Source organism: Camelus bactrianus, chromosome 12 (assembly GCF_048773025.1).
Source record: "Camelus bactrianus isolate YW-2024 breed Bactrian camel chromosome 12, ASM4877302v1, whole genome shotgun sequence".
NCBI lineage: Eukaryota > Metazoa > Chordata > Mammalia > Artiodactyla > Camelidae > Camelus > Camelus bactrianus.
The window spans coordinates 62,957,264-62,984,331 of NC_133550.1; the positions used below are offsets into that span (position 1 = coordinate 62,957,264).

General features: G+C 38.5%; 1 protein-coding gene across 5 annotated transcripts in view; it reads left to right on the forward strand.

The window, feature by feature from the left end:
• TNRC6B (trinucleotide repeat containing adaptor 6B) overlaps positions 1-27,068 on the forward strand; it is a 225,200-nt gene that overhangs the window by 35,304 nt on the left and 162,828 nt on the right. For all 5 annotated transcript variants that reach the window (XM_074375586.1, XM_074375585.1, XM_074375589.1 and 2 more), the window contains 2 exons: positions 17,684-17,757; positions 22,665-22,755. In XM_074375586.1, the coding sequence (XP_074231687.1) occupies positions 17,684-17,757; positions 22,665-22,755 (165 nt within the window). The remainder of the gene's footprint in view (positions 1-17,683; positions 17,758-22,664; positions 22,756-27,068) is intronic.

Genomic DNA, 27,068 nt, shown 5'->3' on the forward strand with positions numbered 1-27,068 from the left:
GAAACCTTTACTCCAAAGATGTACTCATATACAATTGTACCTTTAAAAGATTTTCACATTTCATCTGATCCTCACAGCAAGTGTATAAAGTAGGTATTTATTATTTCTTCGTAATATAGAAAAGGGTACTGAAGCTCTGAAAAATCAGATAATTCCCCAAGGTCAAGTAGTGAAATAATAACTGGACAGTTATGTCTTCTAACTATAAAACCAGTGGTCTTTGTAATTTGTTCTTCCATTCCCATTGAATGTGAGAGTTTCTAATGTATTTTTACGTAAATATTTGCATTTTATATTTTTAAATCAAAGAATAAATCATAAAGCTTAAAAGTGAGTAGCTATGAGAGGAAGAAAGGGAAATAGGGTAGAGGGGACAGGGATAGGAACTGGACCGCTCTGAGTATTGCTTTTTTTTGTAGATTTGACTTTATACAATTATTTAAATGATTATAAGGCAAAGTTAATTTTCTTTTAAAAAGCCATCCTTAAAAATTGAAACTAACAAGAAACAAATAACCTAAAATTTAAAACTCAGTAATTTGAACTTTACATCCTTGGTATAACACCCTGAGGACATGAAAAGAACTGCAAAAAACAAAAGCAACAACAAAACCCTTCAACTGTACCCCCATATTATTGGTGACAGTATCTGTATTATTACTCTGAGGTTGTTGTTGTGTGTGTGTTGTCATACAAGCAAATGAGTACTTATGTGATATTTTATCATCTTCAGTGTTGTTGAGACTCAGATTCTAGGAGATACAGATATAAAATAAAAGAAGTTAATTAAAACCCTTTTAAATTGATTTTTTTAAATAGGCTTAAAAATTTTTTTCCTTCCAGTTTTACTGAGATACAGTTGACATATAGCACTGTGTATTTTTTTGGGAGGGAGGGGGAGGTAATTAGTTGGTATTCATTTATTTATTTTAATGGAGGGACCTGGGATTGAACCCAGGGTCTCATGCTTGCTAGACACGTGCTCTACCACTGAGCTACACCCTACCCCACTTAGGCTTATTTTTTTAGAGTAGTTTTAAGTTCACAGTAAAGTTGAATGGAAAGTACAGAGTTCCTTCCCCACTGCCCTCAGCTGCCCCTGCTATCAGCATCCTGCACCAGAGTGGTACAGTTGTTACAGCTGATGAGCCAACATTGACACATTGTTGTCACCAAATTGCAGAGTTTACATTAGGGTTCACTCTTGGTGTTGGACATTCTGTGGGTTTTGACAAATGCTTAATAACATGTATCCACTGTTACAGTATCATACAGAGTAGTTTCACTGCTCTGAAACTCCTCTGCAGTCTCGCTATTCATCCCTCCCTCCAACCGACAGCCACTGGCAACCTCTGATCTTATTACTACCTCCATAGTTTTGTCTTTTCCAGAATGTTGTATAGTTGGAATCATACAGTATGTAGCCCTTTTAGATTAGCTTCTTTCACTTAGTAATATGCATTTAAGTTTCCTCCATGGCTTTCATGGCTCATTTCTTTTTAGCACTGAATAATCCATTTTCTGAATGTACCAGTTTATTTATCCATCCACTTACTGAAGGACATCTTGCTTGCTTCCAAGTGTTGGCAATTATGAATAGAGCTGCTATAAACATCAGTGTGCAGGTTTTTGTGTGGATGTAGGTTTTTAGTTCCTTTGGATAAATATCAAGGAGCGTGATTGCTGGATCGTAAAACTATGTTTAGTTTTGTAAGAAACCACAAGCCGTCTTCCTAAGTGGCTGTACTGTATTGCATTCCACCAGCTGTGGATGAGCATTCCTATTGCTCCACATCCTTGTCAGCATTTGGTGTTACCGCTTTAATTTTTGGCTGTTCCAATAGATGTGTAGTGGTATCTCATTGTTTAATTCACGACTCCCTAATGACGTGTAATGTTGAGCATCTTTTCGTATGCTTGTTTGCCATCTATGTGTTTTCTCTGATGATGTGTCTTGTTCAGGTCTTTTGCCCATTTTTTAATTGGGTTGTTCATTTTCTTATTGTTGCATTTTAAGAGTTCTTTGTATATTTTGGATGATAGTCCTTCATCAGACATGTCTTTTGCAAATATATTCTCCCATTCTGTGGCTTGTCTACTCATTCTCTTGATTAACTTGATTTTGAATTGGAAGTTTTCATATGAACTTGTGGTGAATTTTATCTTAAAAAAAAGCCGAAACAAAAAAACTACCGGCTAACTTATTCCATTGAAAAGACCTAGAAACAATGATTAACCCAGTAGCAGTATGTAACCCTAGTGCCCAAATTATGGTCTCGAAATACCAATTCTCACAAAAGGAAGCACGATTCCTTGGATAGCTGATCCAGGCCTGCAGCATGAATTATACAAGATAAACCTAAATGTAGAATTTTTTGTTATACCATATTGCAAGTAAGTCATCAAACACTATGACAAGGTCATATCAAAAGGACCCAAGAGCATTCATGAAGAGACTCCCTTTGACCAGTGATGAGACAGTTTGAATACCAATAAAAACATTAACTGAAAAATTTATGAGTTCATAATGTTACTGTATAAAAGCTTGTTGGTTACCATTTGTTGGTGCTGCATTAAGAATATATTTTCCTTTTCCTATACAAATTGATCTGATTTCTAGATCTAAGTACCAATTTATAAGAATTAGAGACAGAGCAACATGTTAAATATCACCATGAGGATCCAGTAAAAAAATCCAGACTATGGGAAACCCTACAGGACAAATAACCTGGTTTCTTTGACAAATAAGTTGCAAAGGGAAAAAAGCACATTAAAGCAAACAAACTAACAAAACCTTGAATGACATTTATAAAACAGTTGGAAATTTGAGTACTGGTTACTTGCTAGTATTGGAATTATTATTAATATTTTAAGTATAGTAGTGGTATTGTGATTTTTAAGTCTTTATTTATTAGAGATAAATACCAATGTGTTTATCCATAAAATAGATTTGCTTTAAGACTAATGCAGATGCAGGGAGACAGATATGGGTTGGATACAAATGAAACAGTGTTTGGGGAAGGTTATACCTTAAGGGGTAGAGCACGTGCTTAGCATGCAGGAGGTCCCCAGTACCTCCATTAAAAAAATTAAATAAATAAACCTAATTCCCTTTCCCCCCGAAAAAACCCAAAAAAATCAAAACAAAAAAAGAAACAGTGTTGGCCAGGAGCTGATGAACTCATGAAGGTTCATCATATTTTTCTGCCTACTTCTGTGTTTAAATTTTTCCATAGTAATTAAAGAAAAATCTCCCCTAAGAATTCATAACCATGAACTGGCCCATGGATGATCTTGAATTCATACTATCTGTGTAGCATGAAAAACTCAGGCTAATTTACTTTAAATTATTCTCTGGTTACTAGTGCCTCCAGGAACCTGACAGAGCAACACAAATATTCTCAGAAGAAAAAATACTCAGGACTCAAAAAAGCCCCACAAATAAAATTCCACAGAAAAGAAGCCTGTAATGAAAAATCACAAAACACTTAGGAAACAAGCCACAGTGCGTGAGTCAGCAGGAACAACAAAAATCATCTGATTTGAAAAGACTGTTTAATATTGTAATGATTGGAAACTGAACATAAAGCCAAAATATTTAATATCGTTAAAGAATTAAAAGCACAGATTAAGTGTAACTAGGCAACTGAGACCATTATAAATAACCAGGTTGAAAGACTGCGTTTGGTTGAATGTCCCCATGAAAGCTGGGTTTTTCAATTGCTGTGCATCATTGTAGAGCTATCTAAATGGCTGTTTTAAAAAATGTTGGTAACCATATATAAATGAAAAAATAACCACATCAAAAATGAAGAACATGATTATTGAACTTAGTAGTTAATTGATGAGTTAAATAGCAGATTAGACACATGAAGAGAGAATTAATGAACTAGAAGATAGAGCTAAAGAAATTGCCCACAGGAAACCCAGAGAGACAGAGAAAACATAAAAGAAAGATTAAGGCATGTGAAAGATAGAATGAGGTCTAACGTGACGTCTAATCAGAGTTCTAGAAAGAGGTAATAGAAAAATTGGGGGAGAGGCAGTATTTGAATTGATGATGACTGAGATATTCCTAAATTGATGAAAGACTTGAATCCTCTGAATTAGGAATTTCAAGCAGGATAAAGAAAGAGAAATATCCCCTAGATACACTGGCAAATAGAAGATCTTAATAGTGGCCAGGAAGAGAAAGCAGTCTATTCTGACTGAAGCCTGATAGCTGACTTCTCATTAGCCACAGAGGAAGCCACTCTCATGAGACAGAATGCTGTTGTCAGAGTGCTGAGAGAAAAATAATTATTTTTTAAGACTGATGACAAAATCAAAACATTTTCAAATAAAGACCATTTTATAATGAATAGAGGAAAATAGAAGAGTGTTTTTCAGCTTTCAGTTAAACAGTAAGTCAGAGCTTAAGCTTTGCAGTCGGTTTGAGTTCTATTTCCATCGACTATATTATTTAACCTCTCTGCTTCAGTTTCCTTCTCTATGAAATGGCATGACAGTAATACACTCTGTGGGGTGTTTTAATAAGTAAATGAGTTATTACATGTAAAGTATTGTGACTGGCCCGTAATATGCATTCAGTAAATGCTAGGGGTTACATTACTATATTTTGTTTAATTTAAGATGCCATCAGTTTTAAGACTTGACATTATTTTATGCTCCACTAAGAAAGAAGGAATGCTGCCAATTAATTGTAAGATATAAGATGGTATTAACTGTAATACCTGTCTGGATTTCAGAGATGTTAACATGTAAAGAAAAAAAATGCATCTCAGAATTGATGTAAGGAATATAGCTTTCCACACTCCACTCCCACAATGACTAGCTAGTTACTCCAAAATCATTTATTGAATGATTCATCCTTTCTTCACTGGTTTGAAGGGTCTTTTTTTTAAATCACAATTTCCCTTATATGGTGCATTTCTTTTATCCGTGACTGCCTAGAGCTCCAGCCATGGAATCAACAAGATTAGTATATTGCATGAGGACTAGTGAGAAGGGAGATTGAACTTAAGCAGGGTAGAGGGTTGTGATACCAGAAATGAATAACACTTGGAAGAGCATGTTTGGAGAAGAGTTATTTTTGGATAGGTTGGGTTGGCGATTGGAGGGACATTGTGGTAGAAATTCTTAGCAGGTTCCCAAATTTTCTCCTCATTCCCCATTTTCTCACCCATTTCTTCCTCTCTGCTTCTTTCCAAACCACTAATTCTAAAACTTTAGCTGACATCAGAATCACCCGTAGGACTCCTTAAAAATACAGATTGCTGGCCCTGCCCTCAGAGTTTCTGATTCAGTAGGTCTGGATAAAGCCTGAGAATTTACATTTCTGTCAGGTTCCCTGGTGATGCTGCTGGTCTGGGACCACACTTTGAGAATCACTGCTTGAAACCAAGTCCTCTTTATTTCCATCTAGACTATTCTAACGGCCTCTAGTTTGGCTTCTTTTCTCAGCTTTCCTGTCCTTTAAGGACTCCTGACACAAATTAGGATTATAGTGGTGAGTAGAAATGGAGAGAGGAAAAAACCTGAAAGACATTTCAGAAGATTGATGGTCTTTGGAGTAGATGTGAGAGACAAAGGAACAGGAAGCAATAGAGGCACTTTCTAAACATTGCCACCAGATCTACTCTTTTGAAAACACTTCTTTCATCTTGTTATTTCCCTATTCAAGAATCTGCAGTGTGATAAATCTAAAATGAGATTTATTTGAATAAAATACAACTGACAATTGACACCCAATCAGTGTAGTTTCTCCTGTTTTGTCTAAATCAGCTCTCATTATGACAAATGACTTTGCAAGTAGATCTCTGCATTACCGAATACTTTCACGCCTGTGCCAGTGACCTACTTTAAGCAATATCTAGTTTAACAATTCCAGTTCAGCAAACTAATTTGGATAGCATTTTAGGACTTGTTGTAGAATTTAATCGGAAATACATTTGTATAAGGAACTGTCAATTTCTGAGGGTTAGTTTGTACCCTATTTAGAAATTCTGTTTATTGTATGTATATCATTATTCTTTTATCTCATTATATACTGTATTTTCTGTATTTACCTTTTTCTTATGCTTGCTATTTGATCATTAAAAGAGGGGGGAATTATGTCAAATATTTATATTTGCAATTATAAATGCAGATGAGGCCAGAGTGTGTGTTTGTACAGGTGGGATGAAATAAACAAATGACAGTGAAAGCCTGTTTATCATTGTTTGTTGCTCTTGGATTGGAAAATATAGAGATGGTGCTTTGGGTTTTTGTTTGTTTGTTTTTGATTTGAGTATAATCAGTGTTTAATGTAAGATAACAGCAGATTGGCAGAGTTGGTACAAAGCTAAGTATGGAGCACATGACATATTTTAATTTATTTTATTTTTAAAAGCTGATTTTTCTTGTTATGCTTTATTATTATTTTATTTGCTCCCATGTGTGGGTAAGACTTAAAAGATTCAGGAATTATAGCTAGCTGTAAAAGAATGCCAAATATTTATGTTTTTTAAAAAACAACTTTATTGAGGTATAATTTACATATTATAAAATTCACCCATTACAGGTATACATTTTTAGTAAATCTATGAAGCTGTGTAATCATCATCACAACTCAATTTTAGAACATTTCCATCAGCCCAAAGAGACCCTTTATGGTCATTTGCTGCCAGTCCTTGTTCCCACTCCCATCCCTAGGCAACCATTAATTTACTTCATCTCTATAGATTTGACTTTTGTGAATGTTGCATTTAAGTATAATCATAAAATATGTAGCGTTCATGGTGGCTTCTTTCACCAAGCATGTCTTTGAGGTTCACCCATGTTGTACAATATCAGTAATTTGTTCCTTTTTATTGCTGAGTAGTTTTCCATTGAATGGATGTACCACAGTTTGTTCATTCACCAGTTGATGGACGTTCGGGTTGTTTCCACTTTTTGGCTATTACAAATAATGCTGCTATGAACATTCACATACAGAAATGTTTGTTTTGACAGCACAGAAATCATTAATAACCAAAGGAGAAAATTAGTTTCATTGCAAAATATTTTAACCCCAAAATGCAAATTTTATCTAAGACCATATCAAATTGCATTTTTACGTTATATTAATTCCATATTACCCCTTAAATCCCTTTCTGGGCTTGCAATTCAACAATAATCCTGTTGCTCTGTTAAGGCCATAAAACTTCATACTGTAGAGCTTCATACTTAAAAATTTTTTCATAGTCATTATCACTTGAGCCTCACAGTAGCCTCACGACAGGTAGGTAAGACAAGTATTATTACTTGTCTCTCATTTGTTGCTACCAGAGGGAGTCTACACCCATATTCTGGGGTAGTTGCTATAGAAATCTCATCAAGACCGTGCTTTCAGTTTGTAGTGCCCGCACAAGATAGGGCAGCACGAAGGGACTATTCTCTTATGTGATCCACGTTTGTAGTCTCTGTAGTTTATTCATTCCACAGATGTTCTTTGAGCATCTAATACTCAGAGACATTGTGCTAGATGTTGAGGGTTGAGACGTCAAAGATTTATTAGTTCCTACTCTCACGGAAGTAATTCTCCATAAGGACTGTGTACAAGAAACTAAACTATAATATTGAGCCATGGGAGCCCAGGGGAAGAGTGTCTTATGGGGAGGGTCTCCAGGGGATAGGGAGGAGGTTGTCAGAGTGTATTGATAATAGTAATAGCTAATACCTAGCTAATAATGATTCTAGCTAATAATAATAGCTAATAATAATAATAATAGCTAATAACTAATAATAATAGTTAGCTAGATAATAATACCAGCTAATATTTAGTGTTTATTGTCTCCTAGGCATGTTCCAAACACTTTGAGTATATTCACTTATTTAATATTCAAACAACCCACAGAGGCAGGTAATATTTTTTATCCTTTTTTTGAGGAAGCTACAAAACTAAGGTTGGTAACTTGACCAAGGTCACATGCCCAGTAAGTGGCAGATCTGAAATTTGAGCCAGGCAGTGTGGCTCTAGAATCTGTGTCTCCTGAGAATCTGCTTTCTCACAGGAGATGACACCCAGGCTGTGTCTCAAATGACAGTTTGTACTTAGTTTGGCACAATGATGATTCGATTTTGTCTGCATGGTTTTCTAGACAGAGAAACATCACCAGTAAAGGAAAAGAAAGCACAGGGTTGAGCACGAGTGAGGCAGACTCCTTGGAGAAAGGTAAGTGGCAAGAAATGAGACTAGAAAGACAGGGCTGGATAATGAAGGGCCAGGATGCCAGCTAAGGAATTTGGGTTCTGTGATCTAATTTTTAAGGTTATACTAAAGATGCCACTTTTTCCTTGTATTAATTTTTTGTTTTGTTTTGCTTTTGTTCTTTTTTATTGTGGAGTATATCACACTACCAGAAAAGTGCATAAAATACAAATGTAAAACTTAATTATTTTAAAATAACCACCTCTGAGGTCAGTTAATAGGACACTGCAGGACCCAGCAGCCCCTTCTTAGTAACCTTTGCTAGTAATAGGCATCCCCACTCCCACCTACAGGTGATCACTCTTCTGAGTTCTGTCTTTCCTTTCTACTTCTACCACCCATGTACCTCTGAACATAATAGTTTTGGCTGATTTTGAACAGAGTCACATGCTATATATTCTTTTGCATGTGGTCATTATGTTTGTGAGATCCATCCTTGCTGTTGTGTGTGACTGTTGTTCCTCCATTTTCATTGCTCTGTGGTATTCCATTTTATGAATATGCCAGAATATATTTACCCATTCTACTATTGAGAATATTTGGGTTGTTCCCAGTTGGGAGCTATTACGAATAGTGCTGCTCTGAATATTTTTGTATGTATTTCTTGGTGGCTGCGTGCATGAATTCTTTGGGGTATGTGCCTGGGAGTGGAATTGCTGGATCATGAAGTATGTCTGTCTTTAACTTTAGAAGAATAGTGCCAAACTGTTTTCCAAAGTAGGTATAACAGTTTACATTTGCACAAGTAGTGCACGAGAGTTCCTGTTATTCCATATCCTTGGCAGCACTTGTTATTATCAGGTTTAAACATTTGCAGCCGTTCTCCTATATAATGATTTATCACTATGATTCTTTTTTTACTTTCCATTTTGGTTTTCTTTTGTATTTTCCTCACTGTAGACACCTTTTCATATGTTTGTTAGCCATTTAGATAATGTAGTTTGGTGATTCGCCTCCTCTAGCCTCTTGCCTGTTTTCTTATTGTTATCTTTTAGTTTTTGGAAGGTGGGATCTGATATCAGACTTCCTTGTTCTGTTTTATTTTATTTTAGTCTTTTTTTAAACTTGTTAGAACTCTTTATTGTTTTGAATATGAGCCCTTTACTGGTTTTATATGACCTGCTTTTTCATTTTCCTGAGGACATCTTTTGATGAACAAAAGCTGAATTTTTGTGTCATTATATTTACTTTTTTTTAATAATAGGTACTTTTTGTTTCCTGTTTAAGAGATCCTTCCCTACCCCTAGGTAATAGAAACTTTATCCCACATTATTTTCCAAAAGCTGTATTATTTATCTTTCACATTTGGTATATAGTTCACCTGGAATTGATTTTTATGTATGGTAATTCTGAATTAACTTGTTAGTGCTCCTCTGCCTTCAAGATATTTTTTGTATTTTGTCCAGATTTTCTGGGCTGTCCTTAGCAAGATAGTTGCTCTGAACTACCTAGTTTACCATTTCCAGAAGCAGAAATCTCTTTTTTAAAGTTTTAGTTTCACTTTGACTTCAGAATGATTTATTCTCTTCTGTAAAGGGGCCTTAATAAATGTTTACTAAAAATAAAAAATTAAAAAGACTGAAAAACTATATAGATTCATGATTGCATTTATTTTTTTTTTTATTTAAAAGACTGAAAAGGAAGCTTCTGTTTCATCTGTGCTTCTCTTAGCTACAAAATACTGTTAGACAATTTAAAGCTTACTACATAAAATGAACAACTATACTTATTGCAGGATAATTTTAGAACATTATTTTTTAATTTAAAATTTTACCATGATTTATACACTATTGAACACTGACTGTGATGATAAAAACAGTTTAGCCATGATAATGGCCACCCCCTACCCCCCATCCGTATATTTAAACCTCTTTTTTTGGCCAGAGATGGACTGTATGCAAACCGAGTTCAGAACGCGTTTAATTTGTGCCACAAAATAAGAAGAAAATGTTTTCAGTTTATGGCAACGAGATCCATGACATATGACGCTCCAGGAGCTGTTTTTACAGAGCGCAGGATGCACAGGAACGGAAGAGCAAACGCTCATGATTATTGGCAAGGAAAAACTGGCTACGTGGCTGATGTTAAATGTGCTTTTTAAGACAGCCAGATCAAGAAATGTATGAAGAATTTGAGACTGTAGCAGTGAGACGATTTTGTAGTTAGTAAATAGAGCCTGGGGAAGCCACAGCACGGCCGTTTCTTGTGAGCCGTTTACAGCTCGGAGGAGGAGAGCACAGTGTAGGCGCCAGAGAGGAAACCCTGACATGGCCTCCAGGGAATGTTGCCGGGGGCGGTGGGGCCGCTTCCGCAGGCACAGATACTCCGCGGAGCGAGGGGAGGCTTCTGGTCCCCACCTTGCCCTTCCGTTTCTGCCTCTAGGTTCACCATGGAGGTGGGCCTGGTTGGAGCAAGATTTTAGGGGTAAGCATTGCGTGCTTGGAAGTTATGTCTCTCCAGCCACACACTTCCAGCCCATGCTTATATCATTTTTTTTTTCTCTGTTGAAATGTATGATTAACCCAGGTGTGGTCCATGGATCCCTCCCCGCCACCCATCCAGACCCTTCAGGGGGCCCATGAAATCACAGCTATTTTATTAACACTGAGATGATAATATGCCTTTTAAACTCATTCTCTCATGAGTGTACAGTGGACTTTTCCAGAGGTGACATAACATGCGATACAGCAAAAGGTTGAATACTAGGATGCAGCTGTTGTCTGATATTTGCAAAGTATCAAAGATATTTGCACAAATGTAAAACAATGACACTTCTCTCAAAGTTTTTATCCTTTAAAATATTATTTTAATTAAAAATGTTAACATGTAATCATTTATTATTTGTATGTTTAAATATTTATGAATATTTTAAATTTTTTATAGTTTTAATTTTTGATGTGGTAAATATTGATAATTACAACCCACATAAACAAAGGCTTTGTGTGTGGGGGGTCGTTAGTCATTTTTAAGAGTGTAATAAGATCCTGAGACCAAAAAGTTTGAGAATCATTGCTTTAAATCCTGTCAACTCCAGCTGAAATCTTAGTTTCTCTCTGAAGGCTGCACAGATTGTCTAGCCCACTGTTTCTTCTGCATCCTCAAAACTTCTGTGCCACATGGCTAAGTGCTTAGTTTTTGTGGAATTGTTAGGTGTGCTAGTTTCTTCTTATCTACAGTGTAAGACCTCTGAGGACAGGATCATATCTTAAATGAGAGTTTTTTTGAGATTTCCATGATGTATGTTGCCGAGCACAGCATAATTAGTTGTCCGTGGTTATTCATATTGTTATTATCTTCAATATGAATATTAAAATTTCCCTTACTCACTGGTTTATTGGAGAACCAGTATGCATTTGTAATTTTGTGAACAACTTTAATAGAAATAGCTATTTGATTAAAAAACTGCATAAAGTTAATATAAAATATCAATAAAGAATAAAGACTTTCTGATCATAATCATCAATAAATTGTGTACAAAAGTGGTGCTTGTTAACCTCTTTAATTCTTAACATGACCAGCAATTGCAGTAAAACCTGGCCATAAGCCCTTGCTCAGAAAATGCCGAGCATAGTGCTGGGCTTTTCATAAGCATTGAGTAAAGCTGGTTGAGTTGAATCTGCTGTTCGGATCACTGCCTCCGCTGTTCTGAGGCTGGCAGTCATTATTCCCTACCATCCGGCCCCTACCTCCAAGTGACTTGCAGTTTTTGTAGGTCTTCAGAGGTAGCCTTACTTTCTGAAGTCCTTTCTGTTAAAGGTTTAACACATTGTCCTAGACTAAGCCAGAGAGCATTAGTTGTCCTTGACCAAACTGGATTAGTAGTTGAAGGTACGGCACATGCTTTTTTCTTTATCCCTGCTTCAGACTGAGTTTGTTTTTATTAGGCAACCCTCCCTGACTTAACAGGATATAATAAATTTAACATCTTTATGCTTTAGACCCATAGTTTCTTCATAGCTTCTCCTTGAGAGTCTGGGTCCATGCAAGTAGCACACTTCCCTAAGAGCCTAGCATTACTTTACCAAGGTGTTCCTGGAACAGAGCATGATACCTGGCAGGTGGCTCATTCACTGAGTGAATGATTGGAGTCTATACTGTGGCCCTGGATATACTGTTATGACTGAGAAGCAGGATCCTTACTTGAGTACACTAAGAATATTGTATTGAGTTGACACTTTTTTTCCCCCCAAAATGTGTGTTTTATTTATTGGAATATCCTTTGCACTAGCACTGTTTTAAATGATGGTGATACAGTGATAAGAAAACTTAGGCCCTGCCTGCAGGAAACTTAGAACCTACTAGTCTACGTAACATAAACAAGCCTAGTATAAATATATACCAAGAACAGTTGTCAACCCAGAGAATGGACCCATCCAGAGCACAGGTAGCAAAAGAGAGGAATCAAGACAAACTTCATAGGAAAGGTTTCCCTTTTCTTGCATCCTGAAGGTTGAGAAAAAACTTGCCTTGTGAGTGAGAGAGAGTCCAAGTGGGAATAGCATGTACAAAGTTCCAGGCACATGAAACCATGTGGTACTTCAGGGAAACTGAAAGCTGTATGGTTTTGTGAGATGAAGCTGAGAGGTGAACTTGTAAAACACGCAGCGGGAATTGGATTTCATCTTGATAATGGGTGAGACACATTGCAAAGGCACTGTGGTCTTGCACTTCATAAAGGTAATTCTAATGGCGATGTGAGTGGGGTGGGTGTTGAGGATAAGAAAATCAGTTTATTGACAATTGGGATAAATCTGGCGAGAAACTGGCAGAACTAAGGCAGTGACAGTAGGAATAGGGAAGAAAGTTGAAATACTTGGGGAGAAATATTTGGGAGTTACCAATATAGGTAGTAGTTAAATCTATGGGAGAGGATAGGGACATGTGTTTATAATAAAAAATGAAAGAGAAGGGTGAACTTCCGAGGACAATACCAGTCCAGTAATGAAAGGACAAGTAGAGAAAGACTGTCTAGCAAAAGACACTGGAAACAAATGGTCTAAGAGATAGCAGAAGTAATGCATTTGGCCCCTTCTATGGGATGAAGGGACTAAATATATTCATGTCAGTTTGAGCATCAGAACTGGGCTTAATCCTTGAAGCCAGGAGTTAAGTTTAGTTCCTTTACCACGACCCTTGTACCCTAATCCTCCATGTACAGAAACAGCAGCTCCTCACCCAGCAGCACTCTCCCTGTGGTGGGACCCTGAAAATCAACAGTATTGACAAGAGCCTGGGACTGGTTGCATACCCAGGGATACAGGGAGGACCTAGTCACAGCCAGGGGACCAGGAACTGAAACAGTGCCCCTGCCCAGTGACTGGATTGCAGTATCCTTAACATCAAGATAGGAGAGGAGCTCCCAGATGCCAAGGCTTCCAGGTCATTCTGATTTTTAAATGCCAGAGAGATTAAAGCAAAACAGTTGAATGATAGCCATTGTATTTGACAACTGGAAGTGATAGGGAAAGAAGCCAAATTTTGAAGATTAATAAGTAAATGAGAGATAAGGATATTGAAACCACAAATAAGAACTTTTAAAGAGCTTGACTAGCAGAAGAAAGAGGGGAGGGAGGGCATAAAAGCTGGAGGAGATTTTACGACTAAAGAGATATTTTTAGGAATGGACAGACTTGAAATATTTAACAGAATTTCCAAAGTGTTGAACTGAGGTAGAGGTGACCCAAAACTCCAAAGGCAGCATTTCCAAATCTTGGAACAGTAGTAACTCTTGTGTGTTGGTGACTAAATAAACTGTCTGCAGCAGAACTGCCTCCACCTGTGCTCCTTGGGGTTTTGACTTGATTATTGATAGTACTTAATAGGTTCCTTTTTGCCCGCTTGGGCTGGGTGCCCCGCTTATAGAGCGGGTGTTTGGAGCCCTTCTGTCTGCCCCAGGTCTCCTGGTCTGTCCTCGCCTCATGGGAAGACCTTCCTGGCCTCTTTACTAGTGTTTCACTCCACCCTCTCATCTGCTGCTTCACTTAAGATGTCTCTTCCGGACATCTTGCTTGAAGTTAAGCTGGTTGCCAACAATGGAGGCAGTCAAAATTTTCAGTGCTATTTGTGACTAAGTTAAAAGTTTACAGTATATTCGTGAGTCTGCATCTCAAGAATTGTGCTGGATATCAAACAGATGACAGTGGTGAGTCCTGGGAAGATCAGGACAGGGAAAGAGAAGATGGTGGTCAAGGGTCTTAACCATATTGCTTGAATTTTTTGAAATGAGAATTAAAATTAAATTTTAAAGAATCATACTAAATAATCAAGTTTGAAAATTAAACCCTATCATATCAGAGGTGTTATTAATAAATATAGTTTATGGAATATGTATTTCTTTTAACTTCCCATATTCCCTATGAAAGATTGAGTTCTAATTACATCCTGTGAGTTTAGTTACGTACTTGGCTGTGGAGGAACTCTTGAAGTCTGCTTGAAGTTTAGCAGGGCCTGGGAGTTGATTTAGGCCAAGATTCACCGAACCTTTCCACCCTCCTGTGTGAATTTCAAGACAATCTGGTTACTCCTCGAGAGAAGAGAGAGGACTGGAGTATTTCGAATCATTTACTGCTGTGGCTACGGGTGATCAGAGGGAAGAATTACAGCGCAGTTCTGAACATTTCAAAAGGATGTTTTAAAGGAATTTGCCATTACTCATACCTTCGAAGGAAAACAGTGCTGGAGATAACTTCAGCTAGATAATTTAAAATGCTGATTTTAGAAGTAAATTTTGTGTTTATCTTGAATAAGAGTGCATCTGATACAGAGGTTCACAGCCTTGCAGAGAAAGTAATGAAGCTGTTCTGTAAAAACTGGTTTCCAGAGTACTTGGAAGACCGCCCAGTTTCCCTTGCCTGCCTGCCCTCTAACTCCTTTTCCCTCACTGAATGCCGGCAAGCATCGGGGACAAACTGCCAAGCATGCACAGGACAGAGCTGGTCACTGTGTCCTAAGCTTGCCTGTTAACAAGATATGTAATAATGGGCTGCTTTATGAAGTTAGTACAGAATTTAGACTACTGATAAGTCTAGAGAAGAATATTTAGCTGGGGCAGAAACTAATCAGAATAGAGAATTGAAAATTAGTCTTTTCTTTTTTTCTTTTTTCTTTTTTATTTTTTTTTTGGGGTGGGGGCGGGTAGGGGTTAGGCTTATTTATTTATTTTTAGAGGAGGTACTGGGGATTGAACCCAGGACCTCCTACATGCCGAACATGTACTCTACCACTTGAGCTATACCCTCCCACCCTAGTCAGTCTTTTCTTGATAGTCTGCGGTTGACAAAAAATTAAAGAATCTGATCTTTCTCTGAGGTGCTGAGTGTCACGCATAACCACATAGTTTACATCCTCCGTGAGCGCCAGTCCCCTCTTGGAAGCTGCAGCTGCTTCAGCTTGCCCCAGCGCACACTGGGGAAACAGCCCCACTGAAATACTGAGCTGCTGGGATCATGTCAAGATTCAGTTCAACTTATGTTCACTGGGCTCTACCTGATACCAAAGTCACAGATAGTTTAAGACGTAGATAGTCCTTGTTGTGAAGGAGTTCCTGTGGCATGAAGTAAACTGACCCATGGATATTACCAGCATTCTCAGAGGAGGAACACTTGGTGCAGCCACGAAGGGTACAGAAAGCTTACAGGAGATAACACTTGAGGCAGATCTGAAAAGAGTAGAAGGGTATTAGGCAAAGGGACCTTAGAGACATTAGTGCACGTGTTGTAAGACAGGAAACCACGCGCAATCTGTGTGAACAGAGTGTGAAGTGGTGGTAGGACTGGAGAGGTCTTGAATTTTACCCAAAGGGTAATGGGTAGTTATTGACTGAGTTTTGGTCATGCTCTTGTCAAAGGTCAGATTTGCTTTTTAGAGGAAGATTGCTGTGATAACAGTGTGTATGATAGGAAGCTAAGAATAATAATTAAAATATCACTTATACTCATCATAGTACCACTCCATCTGAGATTTATTTATTTAGACAGTGTTAAAAAATAAGCTAAGGTAATGACAGATAAGAGGGCAGTTAAGATGCTTTCAAGCTTCACTAAAACACCAGCTCAAACGTTGTGACATAATGTAGGACTAAAGCTGTAATATATATATAATCCATAGCCATGGGGAATGGAATGTGCTTTCTTGGACAGAAACAAGTTGGTTGTGAAATCAGGGGACCAACTTTCAAATAGTGACAGCTCTTGACAGCAGCGTGGATGCTAATGACAGGTAAATTTTTGCTGAGTTTGCCCAGCATTGTCTCAGCTACCTTCACACACACAGGTCCAACCTTGAGCAGAATATCCTTCCAGCATTTTTTTTCTGTCACTGTAAAATGAAGGGACTGGCTTGGGGTCTCTAAATATCTAATAAATGGCTGTCATTTCATGAATATTTATATGTCTGTATATTCACATATATATGAGTATATATTTAATACATAGAAACATTCATCAAGTAACATTTTCACTGCATTTATTAGCAAATTGCTATCATCCAATTCGATTTTTTTAAACATTTTTTATTGATTTATAATCATTTTACAATGTTGTGTCAAATTCCAGTGTAGAGCACAATTTTTCAGTTATACATGAACATATATATATATATTCATTGTCTCATTTTTTTCTCTGTGAGCTACCAGAAGATCTTGTATATATTTCCCTGTGCTATACATTGATTTGGTTTTGAAGAAGCCACTCCAGCAATTAGTTGGAAATGGACTGGGCAGGAGCATGAATAGGACCAGGAACACCAGCTAAGAGGCCCCACAAGTAATAAATGTGATTGCTATGAAAATGCAGGCTTATGCATTTATGGATCTGAGATACAGCTTGTGAAAGCAGGAATGACAGGATGAGAGGACTGGGGTGGGGTGAGAAAATCCAGGACAAATCTGAGGTTTTGACCCAAGCACCTTGGTCGGGGATGATACCCTTGATGAAGACAGCGGAGACAGGAGAATGGGGTGTGGGAGGGTACAGGGCATAAAGAGTGCAGTTTGGGATGTATTAAATCTGCAGTGGTTATGAGACATCCTTACGTGAAATGGAGAGGTTGAAAAGGTGATTTGGTATTTTTCTGGTAGAGCAGATAAGGTTAAATAAATAATAAAGGTTTAATATCAGCTTTTAATGTTTCTTCAAAATGTATTTCAGTTCACAATCTTAATAACCACTCACCTTTATCAAGCATGTGGTTGGTGCCCTGCCCTTCACTAAGGGTTTTACACACATTGCTTTTAAACTTCCAAAGAACCCTACGAGGAAGATGCTGTTGTTCCCAGTGTTGAATGAGGAAGCTGAGACTTGAGAGGTTAGGACACTGGCCTGAGAGTCAGTAGCTGGTAGACGGAGAAGCCTGGATTCATATGAGGCTGCCTGAATTCAGAACTTACATCTCACCACTTACAGTGGCGTCTGGCTGTGAGCATGTGGCTCATTGCGATTTTCTTCTCTTTTTCAGGGTCTTGGTTTTTGCACTGAATGTAGTCTAGACTCATCTTCACGGGCTTGTGTTGCCCCAGGATACTGTCAAAGGTAAGTTTTAAAAACTGATATCAGCATTCATCTTAAAAAGAAGAAGAGTACATTTTGATGTTATTGCTCCTGTCCAGAGTTTTTTTTTTTTTCCCAGAGTTCTTACAGAGGGGTATTTAAAGTGGCCATCACACGGGCCCTTTGCATTTCAACTTCAGTAGGTCCCTTTGAAAAGCAGCTGTATTTAGATTGATACTGACATTTGGTGCCTCATCCTTTAATAAAGCTAGAATCTGTTATTAATGTGGCAGTTTTGCAGTTTTATGTGAGCATATCCTAGCTTCTGTTCCGCTGGTCCCCCCCCCCCCCCCCCCCAGTGTGTAGCCCGCAGCACTGCCAGAGCCAGCTTCTCAGCAGTGGATTTGCTCACTGCTCCTTTGCTTAACCAGCTCTCAGGGCTCCCCAGTGCTGCAGGTGCCCTCCTACAGACCCCTTCAAAACTTAATTCCAGTCATCGTTTCTGGTTTCCCTTTTAGTAAACCCCTATCTGTAAACCTTACTAGGCCATTTTGTACTCCCCACATGTATAATTATTTTTCACCACTTTGTGCCTTAGTGGATGCTTTTCTCTTTTCTTAGATTTTGGAAGAGGAGAGAAGACTGCGCTATTTACTCTTACTTCTTGTGTCTTTCCTGTTGTCCCCTTCTCCCACACTCCCTTGACAGAATTTTTTTCATCTGTATTCTAGGAGTACCTTTTGTTACTACAGCAATAAAGCATTCATTATTTTACATTAGAGTTATTTATTTGTATCTGTCTCCTTTACTAGTCTCTACCCTTTGAGACTTCCTGGAAAGGAGCCAATTGTTTTTTTTTTTTTTAGTGCCTCTTGGCTGCCTCTGGACACCTTGCTGAGTGCTATACATGTATTGTTTAACTTAATCCTTGTGACACCACTTCCTGGCCAGTTTTATGGATGAAAATAATGAAGATTAGAAAGTTAAGTAACTTGTCCAAGATTACACAGCTAAGAAATGACAAAGAATAATGGTTCTGCTTCTTCAAAGCCAAAGTTCGTTCTGCTGCACCACACTAGCCTAGCACCATCCGGCCTGTGGTAGGGACCTAGTAAATATTTGTTCAATCAACTATTGCAGTTTAAACAAAAGGGACTTTAGCTGATTAATTCAGTCATTTTTACATAGGAATTTAAATACTTACTAAATGCCAGGTATACAGTTTTACGTAGTCTGTGAATACAGAGATTAATGAGATGAAGTATCTGGTATCAAAGGATTGATAATCCAGTAGGGGAGGGATCTGTGTAACTAAATAAATCCAGTTAAGTGTTACAGGTCCTATAGCAGAATTCAGAGAAGATCGACTGGGGACACTGAGGAAGGAATCACCAGTTCTTCCAAGAGATGGGTCAGGAATTACTTTATAAAAGCTGAGTTTTGAATGAGGAATAGAGTGTTGCCGGATGGTACTAGGGAAGGGAAAGGCAGAATGAGTAATATGAACAGAAACATGGAAACCTGAAGCCATCTGGCATATTTGGGAGGCCGTCAGTAGTTCAGTGATGCTGGAACAAAGTGAACAAAGAGGTGTTGGCTGATGATGCTGGAGAGATGGGTAAGGCCTGGATCCTGGAGGCCTTTTAAATATTAACATACTTAACAACTTTTAGAGAAGACCGAGCCCGGATGCTGTGTAAATCATGCTCATGTTTGGTCATTAACATCTGTTGAGGCCTGTCCTGTACGTGCCGGTCAAGACTCTCGGTCAGTTACCGCCACGGCAGGAGGGTGGTGGCTCTGAGGTGAAACCATGTGCTGAAGCAGAAGGCAGATGCCTATGCTGTGACATCATCCTGGACAGCTTTACTCCACTCATCACCCTCCAGTTCATTTCACCTCGGTGACTCGGCTCTGACTCTTCTGTCACTCTGTTAGTGCTGATGCACGGGCCCTTTGCCACCTCCCAAGTGGAACCCCAGCGTAGCCATATATTTTTGCATTGCCTACTTTATTCACCTTCCTTTTTGTCAAAAGGACAGTGAAACTGACTTAGACCCTTAGATAGAACTACAAGCTGTGCCTTCAAACAAGATTGTCATCATGGCGTTTTCAAGAAACACATTGGAAAATAGTAAGGATGGTTTGAAAACAACAAAAAAATGAAAGCAAATTAAGTAAAGGACATTGCTATGCCATATACTATAGTGAGTAACCTCTTAATTTCCATCTCCCCATTGAATTGCCTACGTAAGCCCAGGCAGTTTACACATAGACCCTCACTGGTTTTATAGCACGTGTGCTGTTTGAAATTCAGCTGCTTGGCCGCTTCCATGCAGCAAATAACTGTTGCTCTCACTGATCTCTAAACGATCTATATGAAGAAAGTCTGTTTTCCCTAAAGTCCAATCATTGCCTCAGCCCTGCACGCTTAGGAAAAGCTGTGCCTGCATAATTCAAGGTCAGGCCGCAGCCTCTGTACTTTGAAGCCACCCAAGCCTGCTAATTCCCCATTCCCTTTGCTGAGGCCAGCACGGCTGGCATTTGCTTGCTAGGCCAGAGTGGCCGATGTACGCTGAGGCCGCTTGCACAGCTGACATTTAGATGAGCTTTCAGTACCACCACCACCGCCACCACAGCTGACTGTGGCTTGTTGCTTTGCCGAGGCCGGCAAAGCCCCCAAGCCTTTGCTAAGGCTTCTGTGCCTGGTGCATGCAGCCTTGTCTCTATAGAAACAGCCACATACCTGAAGACAGAGTTACCATAACTACAGTCGCCACTAAGGTCAAAATACAGTGTGGCCTCTGCTTTCTAAACGTCTAATTTGGCCTCAATAGTTAAAAGCTAGTGTATAACTGTAAAAACTCACGTGACCTAAAGTAAACCTCTGCAGGGTCAAAACGGTTTGCCCTCTCACTAACAACTAAGGCCCCAAATCCTGACCTGAACAGAAGCCTCAGAAATTCCACGTGAATTTATCTCCCCAAATTATGCTTCATGTCCACTTATCAAGACTCTAGTCTCAAATGCACCAGATTTAGGGTCTTTGAGAGACCTAATAAATAGCACTTTCCCCCTTGGCTTAATTCTATACCAATTGAGAAAATTGGGAGAATGTGGCGTACATCTACGGGCAAGAGAACAGTCTTAACACTGAACCTCAGAATTCAGCAGACTTACCTTGTCACAAGTAATTGTGAGGGACCTGTATTTATAGGTATAAGAATAAAGGACAGTGCATGCTCCTGGGGGACAGCTGGCTTCCAAAGGGAAGAGAGAGAAGGGGCTGAGCTCCATACCTTGTTTCTCCTTCTGAACTCACCATTCAGATAAGATCCTGTGCCTCCCCTGGGGTGAAGCATGTGGGTGGAGAGGAGCCAGAGGTGAAACCCCAGGAGAGGGGAAGAAGCATTCCTCTTTCCCAGCACATTGAAACGGAAATGGCACAGGGATAATGGGGTAGCTTTCTTGGTTAGCTGTGCCTATAATGTATCTCTATGAAATACCACCTCTGTTTCAGCAAAGTGGAATGGGAACTTAAAGACGTTTGTGAAGCATTTGTATACCAGACCTTTCTAGTTATGTTATTGAGGTTTTTCCAGTGCTACCAATTTAGTTTTCATAGAAAGAACAGTTCTGCTTTTGTACAACTGTCGTAAGCCTGTGAGGGGCAAAACCAACTAGAGAAGTCCGGTTTCACTTGCTGTGAGCATCAATTGTATGTTTTACAGAGGGAATGGGCAGCGTCAGGTCAGGTGGAGTGAATGAATGGGGGTTGGTTAAGGAGCTTTCGCTGTACCAATTTCACATTTCACATTGCATAAATACATAATGGTTCCCCCAAAACCTCATAGTGGGCACGGTAGATATTTTGATACACTTTCCCACTCAACAGGTGAGGAAACAGATTCCCGGAAGGACCTTTTTGGCCTCAGGTCTTGCGGATGTTTATTGAGAAACCTGCACACAGAGCCAGATCTCAAGGTCCCCAGTCTGCTGCGGTCATAAATACTTCTCCGCACACAAAAAAGATACAATGTCAAGCATCTTTTTAGTTTTCATACATAGCTGTGAGCCCTTTGAAGTACTTGAGAGGTTTTAAAATATTCATACCTGATATAATGGAGATTCATTTTGTGTCAGTTTGAATAATTATTCTTTAATAATTATGTATTTAATGAATTAGTTTGAATTTTGCACAAACTTTTAGTAGTTTCTTTTTGGTACATTTTATTTAATTCATAAAATTTTAACACACTTTTATTTGACTCATTTTATTCTTAGAGGAAAAATTACTACTTTTTATTGTCTTGCCCTATGAATAGCCTGTTCTCATATAAAAATAAATTAACTGACATTTAGTTTATTAAGCAAATTTTCTTACAATAAAAAGATGGGATCAACCAATAGAGGACACCTTAATTTCAATTATAAAATATCATTAATGTTGAACATAAATTATAAACCCAAGAAACTCAGCCACTTTCAATTTCCTAGCCCAGTATCCAGACAGTATGACCTGCTACAGCATAACAACTTGTCCACTGCTTTACTTAGTGGGCCTTCTTTCTGACAGGTCAGAGTTTATACTGTATGAATTGCTGAAGATTTTCACTGTTATCTCTGCGAAAATCAAATAAAAAGAGGAAAAAAATCTAGAACTGTTTAATACTCCAGTGTCTCAAACCTTTCCTAACTACCCTCAAGGTGACGAAGATTCCCTTCCTACCCTTCTCCCTCCTTTCTTACCTAGGATGCTTGTGGATGTGCGTACACAAACCTACACACATATGCATACACACACACACCACACACACACATTTCTTAAGGTCATTGCTTCACAGTATTTATGGTCTTGGTGACAGAAATTCAGTCTAATTTTTGAAAAAAAAAAAACAAGTTTTCACACTGAATTCCTTACGTATTTTTTCTCTTCTTATCTCTTTCAGGCAGTATTTGTGTGTTTCTGCAGAGTTTTGCACAGAGTCTGTTCCCATGCAAACCAATGAGGGAGAAGTATCGGAAGAAAGCAGTTCCAAGGTCAGTGAATTACTAAAGGACCAAACAGTTTGAGCAGAAATTGAACAACAGGGGCAGTGAATGAGTAGAGTGAATGTTGTGTTTCAGGTGAATTTAGAAATTTGATTGATTTAAATTAGAACTGAACCTAAGATTGAGAGGATTTTTTCTCCTTAATATCCATTTTTGTTGTAGTATATGACAAATTTAAAACAAATTTTTACTGAATTCAGAGAAATTTATGATTTCTTTGTAGAATACTAGCACTTTATCTTTTAATGTTTTGTTATGCAAGTTGTATGTACTTATTTTGAAAATTAAAACAAATCAGAAGTGTGTAAGGTAAAAAGTAAAAAAGCCTGTCCCTTTTTCCTGCTGCATAGAAGACATCACTGGTAATTTTTTAGACGTTTTAAATTATATTGTAAAATTTTAAATGGTAACTTGTTTGGCTTGGCTCTTCAAGCTAAAGCTTGAATGAATATTATCATTGTTAAACCCTGTATATAAGTAGTTATATACATGCTTATCTGTCTATATCTGGCCCCATTTCGTGAATCTCCTTGGCTCTTTCTCTGTCTGGTCATATGGAGCCCTCAGTATCACCTTCTCACCCTCTTTGTCCTTTCAAAGCTGTCTCCAGTCCTTCCTGGGCACTCTGAGGGTGTCTCACACTGTGTCCTGGACAGTGCCCAGCCCTGCAGCATTATCTGCCCTGAACCCTCCTGGGGGTGTCCTTTCGCTGCTGCTACCTTTCCTGGTACTCTCTGTGGGGAGACTTACTCTTCTACCACAGCAGAAGTGGAAAGGTATGAAAACGTCATGGGGAACCTCCAAAACACGCTAATTGGAGGAAGCCAGACACAGAAGGTCACATATTGTGTGATTGCATTTATAAGAAATATGTAGAGTAGATGAATCCATGGCCAGAACACAGACAGGTGGTGGCCAGGGACCAGTTAGAGGGAAGGGGAATGAGGAGTGACTACTTAATGGGCATGGGGTTTCTGTTTGGGGTGATGAAAATGTTTTGGAACTTAATAGAGGTAGTAATTGCACAACATTTTAAATGTACCAAATACTGTTGAGTTGTTCACCTTTAAATGGTTAGTTTTATGTTATGTGAATTTCACATCAATAAATTATTAAAAAACAAAGAAGACAGGAAAAAAAAATGTGTGTGGATTCCCATCAGATCAGTCTTCACTGCCTCTTGGCCTCATACAACACTTCACCAAGTTGTAGAGAGGCCATCCCCTTCTCTGCTCTGTTGCACTTTGTGGACTGGGCTTCAGAGAAGCACTGTTTGTGCCCTGAGTCTCCAGTCTCCTTGTGGAAACAACTCATTTAGCTTCTTTCTGAATCCCTCCTCACTACAGTCCTTGTGTTAGGTAAAAGGACAGATGTCATCCTGTCCTCTTGTTTGTTTTTTTTCCATCTCACTTCCTTCTTTCTGTAGCCAAAGCAGAAGCCTATAGACTTTGATCAGACTCATCCAGATCCTGAATCTCATTTAGGTATAGTCAGAACATGTGAGACATGCACATGCACTGGGAATCTCCCCCAGACACACACACAGACGCACACCCAGGACTCCCAGAATACACATGCCCCAAGATTTCTGTAGTGCACGTGCACCCTTCTCCACGACCCTAATTAATTAGTTTGTGATGAACTACAGTGTTAAGGAAGACTGGATTCTTGGATCCTCTGGCTAGTGCATTCTCTCCCTAGAAAGCTGAGTTGTAATTGGAAGATTGCTTGGCAAGCATGTAACTAGACCAATAGAGACTATTTAATTGTGCCAGAGTCTCAGTTTCTACCTTTTTTTGTCCCCCTAGAAAGAAGGACTGCATTTCTTGATTTTTCAGTTACTGAATAATGTATCAGTTTAGAATCAACTAGACTGAAAAAAGAACATTCATTTTATAGTTGCAGTAAGTAGATGCTTCTGTTATCAAAAATTAGATTATAACTTTATTTTTATCAGTCAGTTTAAGTTACGTTTTTATTACTTTTTTCTTCTTATGCTTCTCTTTGTTTAAAATCTTAATATATTTGGAATGATTTGATGTTAATGTATGAATTTATCATAGTACTTAATTTCATTAATTATCATAGCAACATAATTTGTGGTTTTCTGTTAACAGAAAAGTTACGAAAGGTAACTGATTTTGAGGAAAAGTGGGGAATTTTCTACAAAACATAATAATTTTGAACTAAATCCATTTTTTTTCAATAAATAGTTCTTGAGCCTGTGTTATTGGGGGATACAACAATAAACAAACAAGACATAGTTCTTCCTTTCAAGGTGGTTACATTTTAGTGGGAAAAAAACAAATATAAATAAAGATAATAATTATGGATTATGATCAATACTATGAAGAAGATAAAATCAAGCAATATAATATAGGGTGACTAGGAGAATATGCTTGGGTTGGTCAATGAAGGCTCTGAAAAGGTGACATTTCAGCTGAGAGGTAAAGGCTGAGGGGGCCAGCTATGTAAGGAGCTAGAAGAACTGTATTGGGTCAGAAAAAACAGCTCCAAAGCCATTGTTGTCTTCCAGGAACTATCAGAAGTCCCTTGTGGCCAAGTGGTGATAGGAGGTTAGGGAGTGAGGCAGAGCCCTTGCAAGACCTTTAAGGCCATGGTGTAGAATATGGGTTTATTCTCCATAAACTGGGAATCCACTGAAGGCTGCCACGTTAGGGAGTGGCATGGTATGATTTGCATTTGTGAAAGATCACTTTGGCTACTGTGTGGAGAAAGGATGGGAGAGAGGCTGGAGTCGGAGCAGGGAGCCAGTGAGTGGCAGCTGTAGTTCATCACCCAGGTGAGAGGAAAGATGGGCTAGGGTAGTGCACTGAAGTCGAGGAGAGAAAGAGCCAAGGTATAATTTGGAGATAAAACTGATATGACTTGTGGGTGAACTGGAATACTTTTGCTTCATAGGAATCAGGAGGTAAGTTTTAAGCAAAAGATAGACTTGGTACTGTCAGATGCTGCCAAGAAGCCAAGGAGGTTGGTAATTGAGAAAATGCATCTGGATTTGTGTTTTGAAGAGTAAATTCAAGAGAAGGGACACAAAATTTTCTGGAGAGATGGAGATATTCTGTATCTGTTAGGGGTGTGGGTTATACAGGTATATCCATTTGTCAAAATTATACTGCTATAATTTACAATTACAATAAAAATTACAATTTTCCAAGTACACTTTACCTGCAAAACTGTAGACTAATAATTGACTGGGAATGGAGGATGGGTGGAAGTGTGAATGAAACACACCTGACAACATGGACAACAGTTGAAGCTTAGTGATGTGTACATACAGGTTCATTTGTATTTACTTTGTATCTGCTTGAAATTTTCCATAATAAGAAAGTTTTTAAAAAGAAGTTATTAATGGCCTTCAAGAGTAAGAGGATGAGAAACCAAGTTTTATGGATTAGAAGGAAATTAAATGATTTAAAAAAAAAGTAAGAGTGGTGACTATAGTTTGCTATCCAATTTTAGGAAGTTTTAAAGTAAATGGAGAAGAGCAGTGGGTAGGAGGCATTAGTTCAAGTGAAAGTTTTTTTTTAAATGGTGGAGGCCTGTGCTTGTTTGAGAAAAGAGGGCAGAAATGAGTGGAGGAAGAAATGAGTGTGTGTTTATGGGAAAAGTTCCCCGGATTTGTGAGCTTAAAGGAACCTGGGGATCAGCGAGGCTGGGCCCTGCAGCTGTGGCAGTGCCTGAGTGCACATCTGACCCGCTCTTCTGACTCCTGTCTGGTAGTTAAGAGATACATGGAGGAGGAAAGAAAGACAGTGGGGTTCAGCTTTTCCTCATGTTGCCTCCGAAATAGAAGTCATTGTTATTTGGAGAGTTTAGAATGCATGATTGAGGACTTGAAATGACGAGTTTAGACTTCCTACTAAGGGGAAATTGGAATTTTTGAAATTGCATTTGTAGAAAAGGTCCTAAGAATAGCTGATAAGTGAATGAAAGGGTCCGTGCAGTTTAAAAAAAAAACACCCATGTACATATTGTGCGAATAGAAGTCAAGGATGTTTATGGTCAGATGGGATTGACAAAGGAAGTCTTCTTGGAGAATTATGATGTTCCTTTTGAAGAAATACTCTCTGAAACTGAGCAACGTCTTCCATAACTTTTTTTTTTTTTGAGAGAGAGATGTTGAAGTTCAGAGATGCACTGGGGGTTATATATCCGTCACAAGTTGGGAAATGTGTACTTTGATCTTTTGAGTTTAGGAAGATTCCATTTCCCTGCTCGAAAGAGAAAAAGCAGAAGATGGCTTCTAAAAGTTTGCTGTAGATTGGCCATGGATAAAT